Source organism: Emys orbicularis, chromosome 1, assembly GCF_028017835.1.
Source record: "Emys orbicularis isolate rEmyOrb1 chromosome 1, rEmyOrb1.hap1, whole genome shotgun sequence".
NCBI classification, from domain to species: domain Eukaryota; kingdom Metazoa; phylum Chordata; order Testudines; family Emydidae; genus Emys; species Emys orbicularis.
The window spans coordinates 372,208,416-372,228,198 of NC_088683.1; the positions used below are offsets into that span (position 1 = coordinate 372,208,416).

At 45.6% G+C, this 19,783-nt stretch overlaps 1 protein-coding gene across 1 annotated transcript; it reads right to left on the minus strand.

The window, feature by feature from the left end:
• Window positions 1-18,422: 18,422 nt before the first annotated feature.
• Window positions 18,423-19,421, minus strand: LOC135891506 (olfactory receptor 52M1-like). The gene has a single exon (XM_065419052.1). It carries the CDS (start codon window positions 19,419-19,421, stop codon window positions 18,423-18,425), a length of 999 nt encoding a protein of 332 aa, XP_065275124.1.
• Between the last annotated feature and the right edge of the window lie 362 nt (window positions 19,422-19,783).

A 19,783-nucleotide genomic window follows, 5' to 3' on the forward strand; every position in this document is an offset into this window, starting at 1 on the left:
TAGTGGGGTTCTGCAGGCATCAGTTCTTGGCCTGATGATCATCAATGATCTGGAAGGAAATAGAAAATCACTGGTTACAATGAGGAGGCCAGGGCAGGCACACCGATTGATCAGGAGCATAGGCCCATACAAACAACATGTTTTAATACAGTCACATGAAAAGTTATTTTCTCAGAAGAGGGAATGCAGGCCGAATAAACAGATTAGGGCACTGTATTATGGAACGCAGGCACCATGAAAAGGCTTTAGGGGTCATTGTGGTCAACCATCTTATTGTGAGTAGGGTGACGCTGTGGCCAAAAGCGCTGATGTGATCCTTGGATGCATAAACAGGGGAGTGGTGAGTTGGAGCAGGGGAAGGATTTTGCGTCTGCACATGGCATTGGTGAAACCAACTGCGTCCACTTTGTGGGGTCCACATTTCAAAAAGGCTGTTGAGAAATTGGAGAGGGTGCAGAAAAGAGCCACAAAACTGATTGGAGGCTGGAGAAAATCCCGTACAGTGAGAGACTAAAAGGGCATCAGATATTTAACTTATCAAAAAAACGATCAAGTGGAGACTTTCTTGGGGTGAAAATCATTAGTAAAGTGGAGAAAGGCAGAGCAATTGAATGGCTGGAAGCTGAAGCCAGACAAATGCCAGCTGGAATTAAAGGCCAAATGTTTAGCACTGAGGATGATTAACCTTTGGAACAAATCGCGAAGGGAAGTGGTGGATTCTCCAACTCCCCGTGTCGGCAGATCCAGACTGGATGCTTTCCTGGAAGATCTGCTTGAGGGCTTGTCTACACTCAAAACTCTACAGCAGCACTGCCATAGTGCTTCTGCGTAGACACTATTTACACCGATAACAGGGTTCTCCGATCCGCATAGATAGCTCACCTCCCCAAGAGATGGTAACTAGGTTGATGGAAGAATTCCACTCTTCTCCTAGTGAGGACCAGAGGATGGAAGATGATAAAATACAGGCAGGGTCTGATCAGAAAACGTCAATAAAAATAATCTTATTCAATTACATCGTGTAATGGCAGAAAGCTAACAGGAGACAAGTTTAAAGTGCTTATATACCAATGCTAGAAGTCTAAATAATAAAATGGGCGAACTAGAGTGCCTCGTATTAAATGAGGATATTTATACAAAAGGCATCACAGAAACTTGGTGGAATGAGGATAATCAATGGGACACAGTAATACCAGGGTACAAAATATATTGGAAGGACAGAACAGGTTGTGCTGGTGGGGGAGTGGCACTATATGTGAAAGAAAGCATAGAATCAAATGAATTAAAAATCGTAAATTAATCAAACTTTACCATAGAATCTCTATGGATAGAAATTCCATGTTCAAATAATAAAAATAAAGCAGTAGGGATATATTACTGACCACCTGACCAGGATGGTGATAGAGACTGTGAAATGTTCAGGGAGATTAGAGAGGCTATTAAAATAAAAAACTCAATAATACTAATGGGGGATTTCAACTATCCCCATATTAACTGGGTACATGTCACCTCAGGATGGGATGCAGAGATACAGTTTCTTGCCACCTTAAATGACTGCTTCTTGGAGCAGCTGGTCCTGGAACCCACCAGAGGAGAGGGAATTCTTGATTTAGTCCTAAGTGGAGCACAGGATCTGGTCCAAGAGGTGAATACAGCTGGACTGCTTTGTAATAGTGACCATAGTATAATTAAATTTAAAAATCCTCTGGCAGGTAAAACACCACAGCATCCCAACACTGTAGCATTTAATTTCAGAAAGGGGAACTACACAAAAATGAGTAGGTTAGTTAAACAGAAATTAAAGGGTACAGCGCCGAAAGTAAAATCACTGCAAGCTGCGTGGAAACTTTTTAAAGACACCATAATAGAGACTCAACTTAAATGTATACCCCAAATTAAAAAAACACAGTAAGAGAACCAAAAAAGTCCCACTGTGCCTAAACAACAAAGTAAAGGAAGCAGAGAGCGTCAAAAAGGATTATTTGAAAAGTGGAAGTTAAATCCTAGTGAGGAAAATAGAAAGGAGCATAAACTCTGGTAAGTGAAGTGTAAAAATATAATTACACAGGCCAAAAAACAATTTGAAGAACAGATAGCCAAAGACTCAAAAGTAATACCAAAAACAAATGTAAGTACATCAGAAGCAGGAAGCCTGCTAAACAACCAGTAGGGCCACTGGATCATTGAGGTGCTAAAGGAGCACTCAAGGACAATAAGGCCATCGTGGAGAAACTAAATGAAATCTTTGCATCGGTCTTCATGGCTGAGGATGTGAGGGAAATTCCCAAACCTGAGCCATTCTTTTTACGTTACAAATCTGTGGAACTATCCTAGATTGAGGTGTCATTAGAGGAGGTTTTGGAACAAATTGATATATTAAACAGCAGTAAGTCACCAGGATCAGATGGTATTCACCCAAGAATTCTGAAGGAACTCAAATGTGAAATTATACAATTACTAACTGTGGTCTGTAACCTATCATTTAAATCAGCTTCTGTACCAGATGACCGGAGGATAGCTAATGTGACACCAATTTTTAAAAAGGGCTCCAGAGGTGATCCCAGCAATTACAGGCTGGTAAGCCTGACTTCAGTACTGGGCAAACTGGTTGAAACTATAATAAAGAACAATATTGTCAGACATATAGATGAACATAGTTTGTTGAGGAAGAGTTAACATGGTTTTAGTAAAGGGAAATCATGCCTCACCAATCTACAAGAATTCTCTGAGGGGATCAACAAGCATATGGACCAAGGGGATCCAGTGGATCTAGTGTACTTAGATTTTCAGAAAGCCTTTGATAAGATCCCTCACCAAAGGCTCTTATGCAAAGTAAGCTGCCATGCGATGAGAGGAAAGGTGCTCTCATGCATTGGTAACAAGTTGAAAGATAGGAAACAAAGGGTAGGAATAAATTATCAGTTTTCAGAATGGACTGAGGTAAATAGTGGTGTCCCTCAGGGTCTGCACTGGGACCAGTCCTATTGAACATGTTCTTAAATGATCTGGGAAAAGGGGTAACCAGTGAGGTGGCAAAATTGGCGGATGATACAAAATTACTAAAGATAGTTGAGTCCCAAGCAGACTGCGAAGAGCTACAAAAGGATGTCATCAAACTGGGTGACTGGGCAACAAAATGACAGATAAAGTTTAATTTTGATAAATGCCAAGTATTGCACACTGAAAAGCATAATCCCAACTATACATATAAAATGCTGGGATCTAAATTAGCTATTACCAGTCAAGAAAGAGATCTTAGAGTCACTGTGGATAGTTCTCTGAAGACATCCACTAAATGTGCAGTGGCAGTCAAAAAAGCAAACAAAATGCTGGGAATAATTAAGAAAGGGATACCTGATAGGATACCTGATAGGACAGAAAATAATTAAGAAAGGGATACCTGATAGGATACCTGATAGGACAGAAAATATCATGGTGCCTCTATATAAATCCATGGTACACCCACATCTTGAATATCGTGTGCAGATGTGGTCGCCCCATCTCATAAAAGATATATTGGAATTGGAAAAGACTCAGAAAGGGGGAACAAAAATGATTAGGGGTATGGAACGGCTTCCATATGAGGAGAGATTAATAAGACTGGGACTTTTCAATTTGGAAAAGAGACGGCGAAGGGGAGATATGATTGAGGTCTATAAAATCACGACTGTTGTAGAGAAAGTAGATAAGGAAGTGTGATTTACTACTTCTCATAACACAAGAACTAGGGGTCACGAAATGAAATTAATAGTTGGGATCATGTTTTCCAATGTGCATTACTTTGTATCAACCTTGAATTTCATTTGCCATTTTGTTGTCCAGTCACCCAGTTTTGAGAGATCCCATTGTAGCTCTTCACAGTCTGCTTTGGACTTAACTATATTGAGCAGTTTTGTACCATCTGCACATTTTGCCAGCTCACTGTTTACCCCTTTTCCCAGCTCATTTATGAATACGTTGAATAGGACTGGTCCCAGTACAGACTCCTGGGGGACACCACTATTTACCTCTCTCCATTCTGAAAACTGACCATTTATATTGTTTGAAGTAGAGCAGATCTTTGAGAAAAACATCCCATCTTGACTGAAATGTGGCCAGTGATGGAGACACACCACGATCCTTGCTAAATTGTTCTAATGGTCAATTATCCTCACTGTTAAAAATGTCCTCTTTATCTCTAGTCTCAATTTGTCCACCTTCAACGCCCACCCACTGACTGTTGTTAGACCTTTGCCTGGCCTGCTAGCTTTAAGAGCCCGCTATTATCAAATTTCTGTTCCTCTGATGCTTGCTATTCAATGCCACGGATAGGAAATGAACCAGACTGCCTGTGATTCTTTGTGCACTCCTATGTCTCTCTCTATAACACTCTCAGTGTCCTTCAGTGCACGAACCAAACCGTTGTGTGTCTGGTGCTTTGCATCTATCATTCCAGGTGCACTGAATTTGGGCTGAACTCCTGTGTGTGACTGAAGAATGGGTGAAATGCAGCCACCTCGGGGCTGGAGCCCATCAACCTGGGTGGGCAAGGGTTGCACACAAAAGAAAAAAATTTGGCCAGTGATACTGGAGCAAACTCATCCCCTGTGGTAAGGGCCCTGGGATGTTTAGTGGCTGTGCAGAGCAGAAAGGACCCCAGTCCTATTCTCTGTCCCATCATGCCCATGTTGCACTGGGTAAAGATCTCAGGAACCAGCTGTGTGTTAATGCACAGACACTGTCACGTTCTGCTCTTTCATCTCAGGGCTCTGGCTGTTAATGGGGGTAAGGGGAGAGAAGGGAGCCGTTATCTGACTTTTATCTGCTGGAAAGTAAGGAGGTGTTAGGGCTCCTCACCAGAACAATTCTAAGAATTTTTCAACATGGCCAAGGCATAGAATCATAGAATCAGAGGACTGGAAGGAACCTCGAAATGTCAGCTAGGCAGGAAGGGTGTGGGGAGTGGGCACCGAATCACAGCAGTGTTGCACCGCAGGGATTCGAGAGGTCATCTAGTCCAGTCCCCTGCACTCATGGCAGGACTAAGTATTATCTAGACCATCCCCAACCTGCTCTTAAAATCCCCAATGATGGAGATTCCACAACCTCCCTAGGCAATTTATTCCAGTGCCTAACCACCCTGACAGTTAGGAAGTTTTTCCTAGTGTCCAACCTAAACCACACTTGCCTCAATTTAAGCTCATTGCTTCTTGTTCTATCCTCAGGTGTTAAGAAAAACAATTCTTCTTCCTTTTGCTTGTAACAACCTTTTATGTGTTTGAAAACTGTTAACATGTCCCCGCTCAGTCTTCTCTCTTCCAGACTACACAAACCCAATTTTTTCAATCTTCCCTCATAGGTCATGTTTTCTAGACCTTTAATCATTTTTCTTGCTCTTCTCTGGACTTTCTCCAGTTTGTCCACATCTTTCCTGAAATGTGACACCCAGAACTGGACACAGTACTCCAGCTGTGGCCTAACCAGCACTGAGTAGAGGAACACTATCACCTCCCATGACTTGCATGCTATGCCTCTGTCATAAACAGATAGTTAAGGGTTAATGCCTCTTTTACCTGTAAAGGGTTCAGAAGTTCACCTAGCCTAGCTGACACCTGACCAGAGGAACCAATGGGGGATAAGATGGTTCAAAAGGAAGGAGGGAAGTTTCCTTTGTTTAGAATTTAGTTTAAGTTTTGCCCAGAGTGGGAAAGCTCCAGAATTCAGCCTCTTATCAAGTAGTGAGTATTAGTGAAGGGAATAAATAGCTTTATGTTTATTTTCTTTGTAACTTGTCTTGGGCATTAGGGAATAATCAAACTGGGTAGTTTTTGTGTAACTAAGTTTTTGCCAGGGGAACATCTTCTGTGTTTTGAATCTGTTGTCTGTGAGATCAGCTTGTATGCTATCTCCCAGAGGATTTCTTTTACCTTTCTTTTCTTTAATTAAAAGTCTTATTTTTAAGAACCTGATTGATTTTTCCTTGTGTTAAGATCCAAGGGGATAGGATCTGGACTCACCAGGAATTGGTGGGGGAAAGGACGGAGGATGGTTAAATTCTCCTTGTGTTAAGATCCAAGGGTTTGGATCGGTGTTCACCAGGAAATTGGTGAAGAAGTCTCTCAAGGCTACCTAGGGAAAGGAGTTAGAACTTGGGAGTGGTGGCAGCAAAACCAGATCTAAACTGGTAATTCAGTTTAGGGGTTCACATGCAGGTCCCCATATCTGTACTCTAAAGTCCAGAGTGGGGGTGAAACCTATGACAGCCTCTATTAAGGCAACACAAAAGTGCATTTGCTTTTTTGCAATAGCAAAAAAATCCACACCCCGGACAGATGTCGCTTTATCAACCTTAACCCAGTGTAGACAGCATGAGATCGATGGAAGAATATGAAAAATATAAAATTAGATCTCAGAGAGCTCTAGTTCAATAGATATATTGCTGTGACACTGTGTACCCCCAAAGCAACACCCTGGCACCCCCATATTCACCACTATTATTTAATTGCAACAAATTTTGTCCAAAATATTTCATGTGAGGTGTCTATGGAAAAGTTATGGTTTGGTGAATATGATTATCCTATCTGTATGCATGTCTCAGTTTTTGTATCTGAAGTTATGAATATTGACTATGTACCTGTATTTAAAGTGTGTTTCCTCCTGTGGTTCCTCCCACAAAGTACTTTACATGGGCTATTCAAGTTGACGGCCCCTCAGTGAACACAATGTGTTACCCGGGGTTCTTTCAACCCAAAGCTCTTGGTAACTTTTACTCTGTGTGAAGAGGTGTCAGGAAATAAATCAGGGGAGACACGGCCATCCGACCGATAGATGGCTGGCACAAACAGGACAACACAAGAGTGCTTTCACTTAAAGCTCAATTTTACTTAGTCTCAAGCACTTACACACGTCCGCAACAGGTTAGTAAAACATGCCCAACCCACAATAATTACCAAAGCTGAGTGTGGCTCTCAAGTGACACAGCGGCAGGCTTCTGGTGGCCAAATCTTCCATCTGCCGGTGGGGACTGCAAGATGTATCGAGAGGGAGAGTCCAAAAGTGTCCCCAAACGAGTCCAACTATCCCAAGTTTTTCCCCCTTATTTATACATTAGTCATAGAATGGCATGTCCCTTAAAGAAACCTTGTTAAGTAAGCAGTTTCAATGATCAAGCAAGAGGTTCCTTCTGATTATTGATTAACCAGGTGTGGGTTTTTCCAGAGGCTGCAGCCTTGAGACCCCAATAAACATTCCTGCTCTTTTAAAATGCATGTATCAGCAACTTCAACACAATTCTTGTCAGGAAGGATGCAGGGTCAAGCTGCCCTTTCTGGGGCACCCCAAAACCACCTCCCCTCAGGGCCGGCTCCAGGCACCAGCTTAACAAGCAGGTGCTTGGGGCGGCCAAGGGAGAGGGGCGGCACCTGCGGCAATTTGGGGGCGGCAGATCCCTCGCTCCTTCTGGGAGCGAAAGACCTGCCGCTGAACTGCGCTGCCGATCGTGGCTTTTTTTTTTTTTTTTCCAATTGCCCCGCCGCCGATCGCGATCGCGGCTTTTTTTTTTTTGCTTGGGGCGGCAGAAATGCTGGAGCCGGCCCTGCCTCCCCTCCTGCCTTGGTCAAGCTAAGACTACTGAATGGCCAGTTTACAGCTTGCTGACTAGGCTGCCTTTAACATTAAGCCATAGTGGTTTCAAGCACTTTACTGGTTTGCCAAAGTCTCCCCGTACAGTTTCCCCTCCTTAAAGGCCACCTTTCACACAAGGGGGCCTTTACACGATCGCTGTCACACCTTGTCTGGATGCACCTGAGTTGAGATCCAATGAAAGCTCAAGGCTCTCAGCCGAGACTGAGCAAATTATCTTCTTGTTGGCATCCCATACTTAGCACACCGGCACAGCAATTGACAAGTGATCGCCTTAGCCTCCTTTCCCATTTGAGGGAGGGGTGACAAGTTCGATATATTCCTACCGTGGGGGTATGAGTGCCGGTGGCAGTAACCACTGACTCATCTGTCGGGGGACTTGCAATTGCCGGATTTTGCGCCAGGTCCAGCATGTCATTAGGCTGGTAACAAAAACCACTACTATTTGGCACCCCAAGATTACTATGATGGGGTGTAGGGCCAAATTCAGGATGCCTGTGCCAGTGGGGGACCATCCCAATAACACTTCCCACCAGTGGTGTGACAGGTCCTGGCCAATTCTGGCAAATATCCATTTAATTTCATTGGCATTATGATGCATGGTAACCATGACTCTGCGCCCTTCCTGTTTTGCAGTATCTAGCTGGTTCTGTAAATCAGGGTGTACAAGCAATGTTTGTAAAGCAGTTAGATCCATTCTAAGAGGCACAGGTTTTACAATAGAATACAAAGTATAAGACACTTTTAACTGACTATATTTAAATTCGGGTACATGAAATTCAAAATCACATCCCCTAATTGCTACAATATGACAGAAACACTTATTCTCATAAGGATTATGATTTCCTTTATGCATAAAATTAACAAGAAACAAAGGACACCAACTCCTAAGACATACATAATGATTTCCTAGATACACAAACACAGAACTGTTACTTTCAAATGGGTTAGTAGCATAATGACATTTTCCTTCAGTTACTTCTAAACATATATCCTGAGGTTGGAGGACATTTTTGTTACATTCATATCCAATTCCAGACTCCCGTAAACAGGCTCCCAATTCTACTGTTTTCCATTTTTGATCATCTTTCACCACCCACACTCTGTGGTTGATAGGTTCCATTATGGTCTGATTAATATTGAGGCCTAAAGCCACAATGGGAGAAACCCATTTTATTTCTGCTTGGGACATTAGCAAAACAAAGACCATGATTTCCTCTGACTCTTGATTATAGGTGAAATTTACCATCTCTTTCAGTTTGGGTGGAATTTTTCCAAATGATGCTTCTAATTTCAACTGGGAGTACCCCATTCATACCGTCGCAAATCATATCTTTTACTACATCAATCATCCATACTTGTATTTGCATACATGCCATAGCTAAGGAAGTGTTAGCTTGCAGAGTGCCAACAGCTGTTAAAGACTGTTCCTCCCATTCCAACTGCTCCCCATAAGTCTCTTTTTACCCTTCTACGTTCCCTGCTAGAACTGTCTGGTTGGGAATATTGTGTGTTTCCATCCAATTTTTCCAACCTTCAAATAAGGGCGGAACAAATTGCCTACACCGGGGCTCCATCACTGAGACCTTTGTAAAACTTAGGTCTAGAATGACCTTTTTGAGGGAGTGAGTAGGGTCAGTCACCAATTGCTTTTTGACATTGGTTTGGACAACATAGGGACCAATTAAATTGGTGACTGGTGGGTTCAAAACCCAAACATTGCAACTTTTTACCCCATGAGGCCCTCGCAGAAGCCATTTTCCTGTCATGCTAACCTGCATGGTGATAATTTCCTCACCAGACACCAGATTAACTGATGCTGCTCTCCACATCACGGAGATAGGAAATCCTCTTTGAGCGGCCACTGGTTCCTGTTGGAACAGGACAGGAGGATCTTCCATTCCCCTCCTGGTGTGACTATTTGCAATTCTGTTTTTTTCAAAGCCGTCTGCTTCCCAGTGAGATAGACGGCATATTCTAATTTAAATCGGATTGTTTTGTTTCCAGGGGCTGTGGTTTGAGCGGTGTTATTTCAAATAGGGATGGCCTCAATCCATTTAGTAAAGGGATCAACAATCACCAGACAATACTGATTACCTCTTGTGGTCCTGGGTAGGGGCCCAGTAAAATCAATTTGCAGTTGGGCCCATGGTCCCTCTATTCTCTGATGTCTCAGAGGTCCTTTGATTATTTTGGGATCAGCATTATTGGCTGCACATGGTAGACAGTTATTTACAAACTGCTCCACGTCGCTGCTCATGTGTGGCCACCAGCCAGCAGCCTGCAATCCGGTTAAGGTTTTCTCTACTCCTAGGTGTCCCTGATCGTGAGCTAGGGAAATCATTTCTGTTCTTAAGGCTGCAGGAACTACCCAGACTGCTTCTGGTTCCCCTTCTTTAGCTGCCAGAATGAATTTTGATTCATTCTGCCACACTTTCCATTCCCGGTGCTTTCCCTTTTTCACTAACTGTCAGGCTGGGATCCTGGCTTTGGAGGGTTATTAAATCTATTTGAACTGAGTCTCTTTTTCTGGCTGCTGCTATAGGAGCTATACCTCCCCCATTTCTTGGCTGCCACAATTTTCCTTCTCTGGCCCCCTTCCTTGCTTCCTCATCTGCCTGATTATTCCATTTTGACTCCTCAGTCCCCTTTTTGTGTGCTCTGACTTTCCCCATGTGTACCACAGTATCCCGGGCCTCCGCCAATGCTCACACTTATGTCAGTTTGTCAGCATGGGCTGTGGGTTTCCTGTCTGCAGACCTCATCCCTCTCTTTTTCCATTCTGGAACCCAATCCACTAGGGACCGAAGGACCCAGTCTGAGTCTGTGAAAATGGCTACCTCCTGAGTGGTGGGGGTATTTTCCAGTGCTACTGCTATAGCCACAATTTCAGCTGCTTGGGCAGAAAATGGTGGACACTGTCCCCTCAGCACCTTGCCCGTAGGCACTTTTATAGCAGCGAAGCCCACATGTGGATGGCCATTTTCGTAAAAACAAGAGCCGTCCACAAACCAAACAACATCTGCTATTCCCAGCATCTCACTCAGCACGGCCCCTCCCTTGAAGAGCGACGGCTCCCGAGGCAGTGGCTCAGGTAATGGACATTCGTGCTCTTCCCCCTCTATCAGGAGGCCGTAACGTATTGGGGACAGTACTGGATTTTTTCTATATCTACATTTTTGTTTAACAAAGCAAGGGTCCATTTTGCCAATCGAGGGCTAGATAAGTGGCCATTGTTGATTTTACCAGTGAGTACATTCTTCACTGGGGAGTGGGTTGTTTTTAGTAACACAGGGGACAAACCTGTTATGTTAGTGGGGGCTGGGAGTTTGAGAATCAACTCAACCCTCTGTTGGTCAGGAGAGCGCCCTTCTTGTCCCAGGGTTACCCCAAGATAGTGTACCTGCTGGGATCACAGTAGGGCCTTCTTTGGGCTTACTTTAAACCCTGTTTCCTGAATCTTTTGCAGCACTCTGTCCAACACCTTTAAATTTTCCTCCTGGGTCTGTGTGCAGACCAGGACATCATCCACATAAGAAATCACACTATCCTTTTCAGACATTCCCTCCCACATTTTTGCTACATGGGCATGGCAGATAACAGATGCATTATTCCAGCCCATGGGAACCCAGGCAAAACACAATTGTTTTTCCTGAAAGGTGAAGGCAAATTTATAGTAGCTGTCCTGGTGTAAGGGGATAGCAAAGGAAGCGTTAGCCAAATCTAAAACTGAAAACCACTGGGCCCCTCCTACAATGGAAGCCATCACCTCCTGATATTTAGCCACTATGGGGGCCATAGGTGGAGTCACCCGGTTAAGGGGGCAAAAATCCACCACAAGCCTCCAGGTTTTGGCGTCACTTTTAAGGACAGGCCACAGGGCAGCATTGTTAGTGCTGGGCTGTTCCACTAAAACTCCTTGGCTCAGAAGCCCATCAATTGTTTCCTTCAGGCTGGCTCCCGCCTCCTTTGGATATCGATACTGCTTCTGGGGCGGAGGATCAGGGCCTGTGACTAGGATTTCTGCATCAATTTTACCACATTCGATTTTATTCTGGGCCCACACCTCCCGGTATTCCTCTGCAATTGCCAAAACTGCTGGGGGCCAGGCAGGCCATTCCAGTTCCTTAGATGACTTAAGGGCTGCTATTCGATAGTTGGCTGAAAGCTCCACAGGCTCCCATGGGGTGCAAGGAGACATTTCCCACAAAACCCTGTTAGCACAATCAACCAGCACTCTCAATTCCCTCAGAGCAGCTATTCCTAGAATGCCTTCTCTCCCCACATCCATCAAGCCAATTTGCCCTTGGTTCTTCCTTGTCCCCACACTATATGGGATTTCTTTACAGAAGGGGACGATGTTTTGTGCCTCATTAAATCCCTGTAAGGTTTTGACTCCAGCCGGAGGGCCAAACAGGTGCTTATTTTGGGTACTAATTAGGGAGTAGGTGGCACCTGAATCCACTAGTAAATTCTGTCAGAACGCCCCTCCTGCAAACTTCACATAAACCGTGAACCTCCCCCACTTATCGGTGTTTGTGTGTGCCACAATTGGGGGATCCTGGGGTGCCCGGCCTCCCTATAGGGCAGTGATCGGTGGTGCACTGGTGCTTTTCCCTCGATGCTCGGCCAGTTCATGTTCTGCCAATTTCGCTAGAAGTTCAGCAGTAGGCAGCCAGTCTATCGTTTCCTTTTGCTCATACACCTCTACCCCGATATAACGCTGTCCTCGGGATCCAAAAAATCTTACCGTGTTATAGGTAAAACCGCGTTATATCGAACTTCCTTTGATCCACCGGAGTGCGCAGCCCTGCCCCCCCGGAGCACTACTTTACCGCGTTATATCCAAATTCGTGTTATATCAGGTTGCGTTATATTGGGGTAGAGGTGTATTTTAAAAGCCTCTTCCAAATTTCCCCACGCCATGGGTCGGGGGTTCTGCCTCCACCCTTATGGGGTCTGTCTCCTTTTTCCTTTCCCTGTGTGCTACCTGGAGGGGCTCTAGCAGCCACCTTATCAGGTTTCCTTTAAGGAGGATGCATGTCCTTTTGGACCTCATAGGCCTGCTTTGCTCTATCCTCAATATCTCTTGTTCGAACTGCTGCTAGATCCACACCCACTAAGGCCATATGAATCAAAGGGAGAAATCCTTGGATTAAAGCTTGTTTTAAAGGGAGGGCTGCAAAGTCTGGGTTAACAACATTTGTCAGCCCAGAATGTCTCCATGCCAATTTCTTTCTGGCTACATAACTGTCTACTCTCTCCCCGGCCTGTTGCTTCTCCTGGTGGAATATAACTGTGGGGCTTTCTCCCGGGAAGAGGGTGTGTATTACTTCTCTCTGCACATTTATATGCTTCTCTGTATCATCTGCTCCAGGGGGGGCCCCATCTGGATCTCATAAGGGAGCCCTGCAAAATCCTCGGGGGACATACACTCCCTGCATATAGCTGCCACATCAGCTAGAGTGAATCCAGCCATGCCAGATACTCTTACCATCCACCCCAAGGCTGTGCTCCTATTCAGTGGGCCAACTGATCCCTACTGCCCTAACCTGGTCAGGGGTATAGGGTCTAGTCTCCACTCCTCCTCTGTTCCTCCCCGACCTCCCTGGGGTCCCCTTTTTGTGACAGAGGTACTGTCTATTGGGGCCATCAGGGGAGGCCTTTGCAGCTCTTCCAGTGATTCCCGTAGGGGGCTATATTGAGACTGCCTGATGGGATCCAGGGTGAACTCACCAGGGTCCGTCAGCTCATAATTGCAATAAGGGGGGGATACATTAGGATCCTCCTCTGATTCTATGTCTTCCTCCCAGCTACAATTCCCTCTGATCACTGCCACGATCCCCCTTTGCTCTCCCAACTGAGCCTTAAGGGCACAAATCTGTCTCCGGCATTCCCCATGGTCTGCCTGGCTTCTGCTCTGTGAATCCTTCAAAAGGGCTCTGACTGCAGCTTTGCTCTCCATTGGCTGCTGTTTCAACTCAGACACTTCCCCCTGCAACTTACTACTGACCCACTCACTGTCACATACCTGCTTCTGCATTCCTGCAATCTGTGTTGCTTGTGTCAGAGACGTAGCTCTGAGAGCATCAGATTCTGCCTTCAAATGAATCACTTCACTTTCCTTTTCAGCTCTGATTCTTTCCAATTCCTGCACCTGGTCTTTTAACCGATCTCCTGATCTAGTGTTGTCACAACCATCCACAACCCCTGCAAAGCAGCCTTTTTCTTTGCCCTAACATTCGGACCCCCCCCCCACCACCTTCCTGCACTAACCCAGATATCCCATCGCTTGTGGAGCTGCAGGAAGGCTCCGGGGCCAGTGAAGGCACCGGGCTTCCAGGATCCATTACCCCCATACTCTTGTACAAAATCTGTCAAGCTGTTTCCCAACATCATGTTCAACCGTTCATTCTTTCCAGTTATTTCCCTGTCTCTGGACATAATTTCTGCACTTGAGCAGGCAATCAGCCTGAGTTCTGAGTCCCAGTAATGGAATGTATCTGTAGATTAACTCACAAACTGCGACACGGGAACTTGTAGGGAGCGACCCCACCCCGCCGTCTTTTACCTCCTATTGCAATGGACAAACTACAAACTGTTTGTACCATCCGTCTCCTTCCTCTCCACCACTCCTCGCTGGGGCCTCCAATTTCTGTTACCTGGGGTTCTTTCAACGCAAACCTCTTGGTAACTTTTACTCTGTGCGAGGTGTTGTCAGAAAATAAATGAGGGGAGACACGGCTGTCTGACCGATAGATGGCTGGCACAAACAGGACAACACAAGAGTGCTTTCACTTAAAGCTAAACTTCACTTAGTCTCAAGCACTTACACATGTCCGCAACAAGTTAGTAAAATACCCCCAACCCTCGATAATTACCAAAGCTGAGTGTGGCTCTCGAGTGACATTGTGGTAGGCTTCCGGTGGCCAAATCTTCCATCTGCCGGTGGCGACCGCAAGATGTATCCAGAGGGAGAGTCCAAAAAGAGTCCAACTACCTCAAACTTTTCCCCTTATTTGTACATTAGTAATAGAACGACATGTCCCTTAAATAAAACTTGTTAAGTAAGCAGTTTTAATGGTCAAGCAAGAGGCTCCTTCTGATTATTGATTAACCAGGTGTGGGTTTTTCCAGAGGCTGCAGCCTTGAGACCCCAATAGACATTCCTGGGGCACATCCTGCTCTTTTCAAATGCATGTATCAGCAACTTCAACACAATTCTTATCAGGAAGGACGCGGGGTCAAGCTGCCCTTTCTGTGGCACCTAACCCCCCCGCCGCCTTGGTCAGGCTGAGACTGCTGAATGGCCAATGTACAGCTTGCTGACTAGGCTGCCTTTAACAATAAGCCATAGTGGTTTCAGGCTCTTTACTGGTTTGCCAGTATCTCCCCATACATGATGTAATGATAGTGTGGGGGGTAAGTCTGCCCTATTTCTCAGCAGTTTGTCCTGAATTTGGCATCTTCAGCTGTGCCCCACTAAGGCACGGTGACACATGGACACAGATGGGTGCTTCACAAACTGTTACTCACTACTCCCAGGAGGTATCTCACTTTTACAGATGGGGAAACTGAGGTAGCAGTAAGGGAAATGTCTTGAGCCAGGAACATAGCCCATCTATTGCTTAGTCTCTCTCAGACCGGGCTTGTATAGTCCATGCAGCAGCACAGAGGCCTGGTGCTCTCTCTCCACTGGATTCTCCAGCGAGGAGATCTCCCCAGATTTCAGTGGGGCTGCACCACTTACACCAGCTGAGGATTTGGCCCAAGTCATTTAACTAGAGCTAAAGCATCAGCAGAGACCAGTGTGCTGAGAGTGAACAGTCCCAGCTCTGCCACAGATTCGCTGGGTGACCTTGGACACAGCCTCTCCATGCATTAAATGGAGATTATTCTTTAATATAACTAATATTCTGCTACCAAAACGCCCTAATCAGAGCCTTTGAGTCACATGCTGCATTGATTTGGTTCCTTGCAGCACATTGTTGGTCCTCTCTGTAGAGTTCCAGGCAGCATGTGATCCCTGGTAAAAAAGCAAGACAAGGCTGAAGACCGAGCTGTGTGGAAACCTGTTTTTGTGGCTGTTGTTTTTTTGCTGTTTCTTTAATAAATTCCTCCTGTTTAAAAAGTACGGCAATTCCACTGATCATGGCACACAAGTAGCCTCACTGCATCTAATACAAGGCAGAGGAGCAGTGCCTGTTCATGATCAGAGCAATGGTGCTGTTGCCCTGGATTTGAGGGGACGTGTATAACCCAGAATCTGATCAAGCTAATTGAATCCACATTATGTGCATTCAGCCACTCTGAATTAGTGAAACAGAACACCACATAGCTAAGGGTTATTTTGGAGACATGCTTTTAGAAGCTGGCAGTTTCTGCTAATCAGAATGGGAGGAGAGGACAGATAAGTAAACAGTTGAGATTGAAAACCATGGTGGTTGGAAAACCTTATGTCTAGATGCCTCTGATATTAAAAGTTTATTGAAAGTTAGAAAAATGATGGTCCAGTAGGGTCATTATGACCTATGTGTTTTGTAGAAGTTAGTTATAAAAGATTAGCTAATAGAGTGCACTTGGGAGCAGTCCTCTGAAGCCATCTTGAGAGATGTTTTTCCTGACACTCTTTCTCCCTGGGTGGTGAGCAACTGGCCACTGTGAACCAGATGTTAATGACTCAATACCATTCCAGATGTTAGGTAAATATCTGGGATGTTCTACACCTATTGCTTATGCCTGTGTTTGCTTAAATCTAATAAACTGCAGTGTTAGACAAGGGCATGCTTACATGCATGAAGCTTATCAGACATAACTGCTCTCTTCCTGTTGATTTATTGCTTACACCACCTGGAGTGAAATAGTTAAGTTGTCCCTGATGGGGGTTCTGAAAACCCCAGGTAACAGGGGTCAGGATTCCTGGTTCCTATTCTAAGCTCTGGCACTGACTTATTGTGTAGCCTTGGGTAAATAACTTTACCGTGTCATGGCTTAGTCCATCCATAACACGGATATAATGCTGCCTAGCAGCCTAGCTAAAGAGCTTCTAGATGGTGTGATCAAAAAGCACGTTAGATTCAGGTTCACTGTTCAGCTTCAGCCCCTGGGCAACGGGGACCCTGTAGTTCCAGATGAGGTGCCGTGTAAGTATGTAAATACCTGGCTAATGGAAGGTGTGCTGTTTATCCCCCTCCCTGTGAGCTTCCGAAGCCACCCCGGCCTCTTCCCAGCATCCTGCTTTCCCAGCTAATGCAGGGGCTTATCCTTCCACCTCTCTCAGCTGTTGTCCACCTAGCTTCCAAGCTGATCTCTTGCCCTGCCCCAGATGACTGGCCCAGGACAAAGGGCTCGCAGCTCATACCCATTGCAGGGACTCTGCCTGCTATAGACCCCCCTGGAGGAACCAAAGGGAACTGAAAGCACAAGCTGTATGATGCACAGCCTTGCCTGCCTGCTGACCCTGAACAGATTTTATAAGGTTTCCTGGCTTCTCTCTCAGCTCCTGACTGGCCTCTTGTTCCCAGCATTGCATCCTGGATGCACTCACTGCAGGCTCCTTGTCAGGCTGCAGCAGCTCCCATCACAATCCCAAAGCAGAGGGAGCCCAGCTGGGGGGAAGAGGGAGGTGGAGAGGATCAAGCAAGTGATGGGGCAGGGAAGAATAAGAGAAAGCAGCAGGGGCAGGGATATGGGGGAAGAGGCACAGAAGGGAGAGGGGCCTAGAGGGAAGAGGTGGAGCAGGGGCTGGGCTTTGAGGGAATAGGTGGAGCAGGGGGCAGGACCTTGTGGGAGAATATGCAGAAGTGTCTGTGGCCTTGAGTGAAGACGTGTATCGGCGCAGGGCTTTGGCAGAAGAGACAGGGTTAGGGACGGGGCCCCAGGGGTCATTGTGGATAGTTCTCTGTAAACATCCACTCAGTGTGAAGCAACAGTCAAAAACATGAACAGAATCTTGGGAATCATTAGGAAAGGGATAGATAATAAGACAGAACATATCATATTTCCTCTATATAAATCCATGGTACCCAGACATCTTGAATACTGTGTAGAGAGCTGGTTGACCCATCTCAAAAAAGATATATTAGAATTGAAAAAGATTGGGACTTTTCAGATTGGAAAAGAGACAACTAAGGGGGGATATGATAGAGGTCTATAAAATCATGACTGGTGTGGAGAAAGTAAATAAGGAAGTGTTATTTATTCCTTCTCATAGCACAAGAACTAGGCCACCAAATAGGCAGCAGATTTAAAACAAAACAAAACAAAAAAACTGTTTCTTCACACAGTCAACCTGTGGAACTCTTTCCCAGATGATGTTGTGAAGGCCAAGACTCTAATAGCTTTCAAAAAGAACTAGATACATTCATGGAGGAAAGGTCCATCAATGGCCAGGATGGGCAGGGATGGTGTCTCTACCCTCTGTTTGCAGAAGCTGGGAATGGGCGACAGGGTATGGATCACTTGATGATTCCCTGTTCTGTTCATTGCCTCTGGGGCACTTCGGACTAGCCATTGTTAGAAGACAGGATACTGGGCTAGATGGGCATTTGGTCTGCCTCAGTATGGCTGTTCTTATGTTCTTTGGGGTCCAGTTTGCAGCAATTGGAAATGTGACAACCCAATGAGTTCTACATAGAGATAGTCCCCAGTTTGTCACACTTACAGAGCACAGTACAGTCAGGAAAGGGTTTAATGTCTCTTTGATTGTCCAGTAAGTGATTCAGGGAAGAGGGCCCAGCACCATGTCAGCAGACAGCTCTTCACAGAGCTTCGTCTGACAGCCAAAGTACCAGGAGAAAACTTTAGGTCCCTTTATGAGTAAAGAACCAGAGCAGCTTGTCCCAGATCTGTTTGGTCCTCACCCCGTAGATGATGGGGTTTAGCATGGGAGAAAGCAGGAGGTACACATTAGCAATGAGAACATGGAAATGCAGGGCTACATTGTGGCCATACCGGTGCATGAGAGAGGAGAAGAGATGTGGGATGTAAAAGGCTAAGATGGCACACAGGTGGGAGCTGCAGGTCCCGAAAGTCTTGAGCCGGGCGTCCTTTGTGGGGAGGCTGAAGATGGCCCTGAGGATCTGGGTATAGGACACGGTGATAAAAAACACATCCAGACCCTTCACGCAGAATAGCACAAAGAGGCCATAGTAGCTACTGATTCGGGTGTCAGTGCAGGCCAGCTTCACCACTGCCCTGTGTTCGCAGTGCGTGTGGAGGATGATGTTGGTTTTACAATATGGCCGCCACCTCGCCAAGAAGGGATAGGGCAGTACGAGCATGCTGCCACGCAGTACCACAGCCATTCCGATCTTGGCCACCATGGGGTTAGTTAGGATGGTGGAATGTCTCAGGGGATCACAGATGGCCACGTAGCGATCCAAAGCCATGGCCACGAAGATACCAGACTCTATCACTAAGAAGCAGTGAATGAAGTACATCTGGGTGAAGCAGGCACTGAAATCGATCTCCCTGGAATTGAACCAGAAGATGCTCAGCGTCTTGGGCACAATGGATGTGGACAGGACCAGGTCGGTGATGGCCAGCATGCAGAGGAAATAGTACATGGGCCCATGGAGGCTCGGCTCTGTCTTCACGATGAATAAGATGGTGAAGTTCCCCAAGATGGCTATGGCATACATGGTGCAGAAGGGGATGGAGATCCAGACATGGGCCACCTCCAGCCCAGGAATGCCCAGCAAGATGAACTTGGAGGGGTTGGTGAAGTTGGTTGTGTTGGAATCTGTCATGGAGTAGGGGAGAAAGTGTGTAACTCTGAGGCAGAACGGTATCTCTTGCATGTACCATTCGTTTCTCAGACTTCCTGTATGTGCCCAGGCTCTAGGGTGATGGTTGCAGTACAAATACCTGGATGGAGAGACAATGTTAATATGAGACACTACATACACTACTGGAGGCTGTTCTCATGGGTGAAGCAGATTGGTCACGCTGCACACATTGAAAATGACATTTTCATTTTTAATAGAAATGAATTATGAACATCTGACCCTACTAATCCCAGTTCCATATTTGAAGGTGCACCCATAATTTCTACATGTCATGGTCTGGGAAAACTTAATAGGTACCAGCAGGAAACACGAGTGTGGATACTGTGTTTCCATCATTGTTCCTTAATGCAATGTAATCCCAGCCTAGAGAAAAA

What these genes read in the sequence shown, in the direction of transcription:
- LOC135891506 (XM_065419052.1), bottom strand. Translation starts at nt 19,421, where the DNA reads ATGCAAGAGATACCGTTCTGCCTCAGAGTTACACACTTTCTCCCCTAC.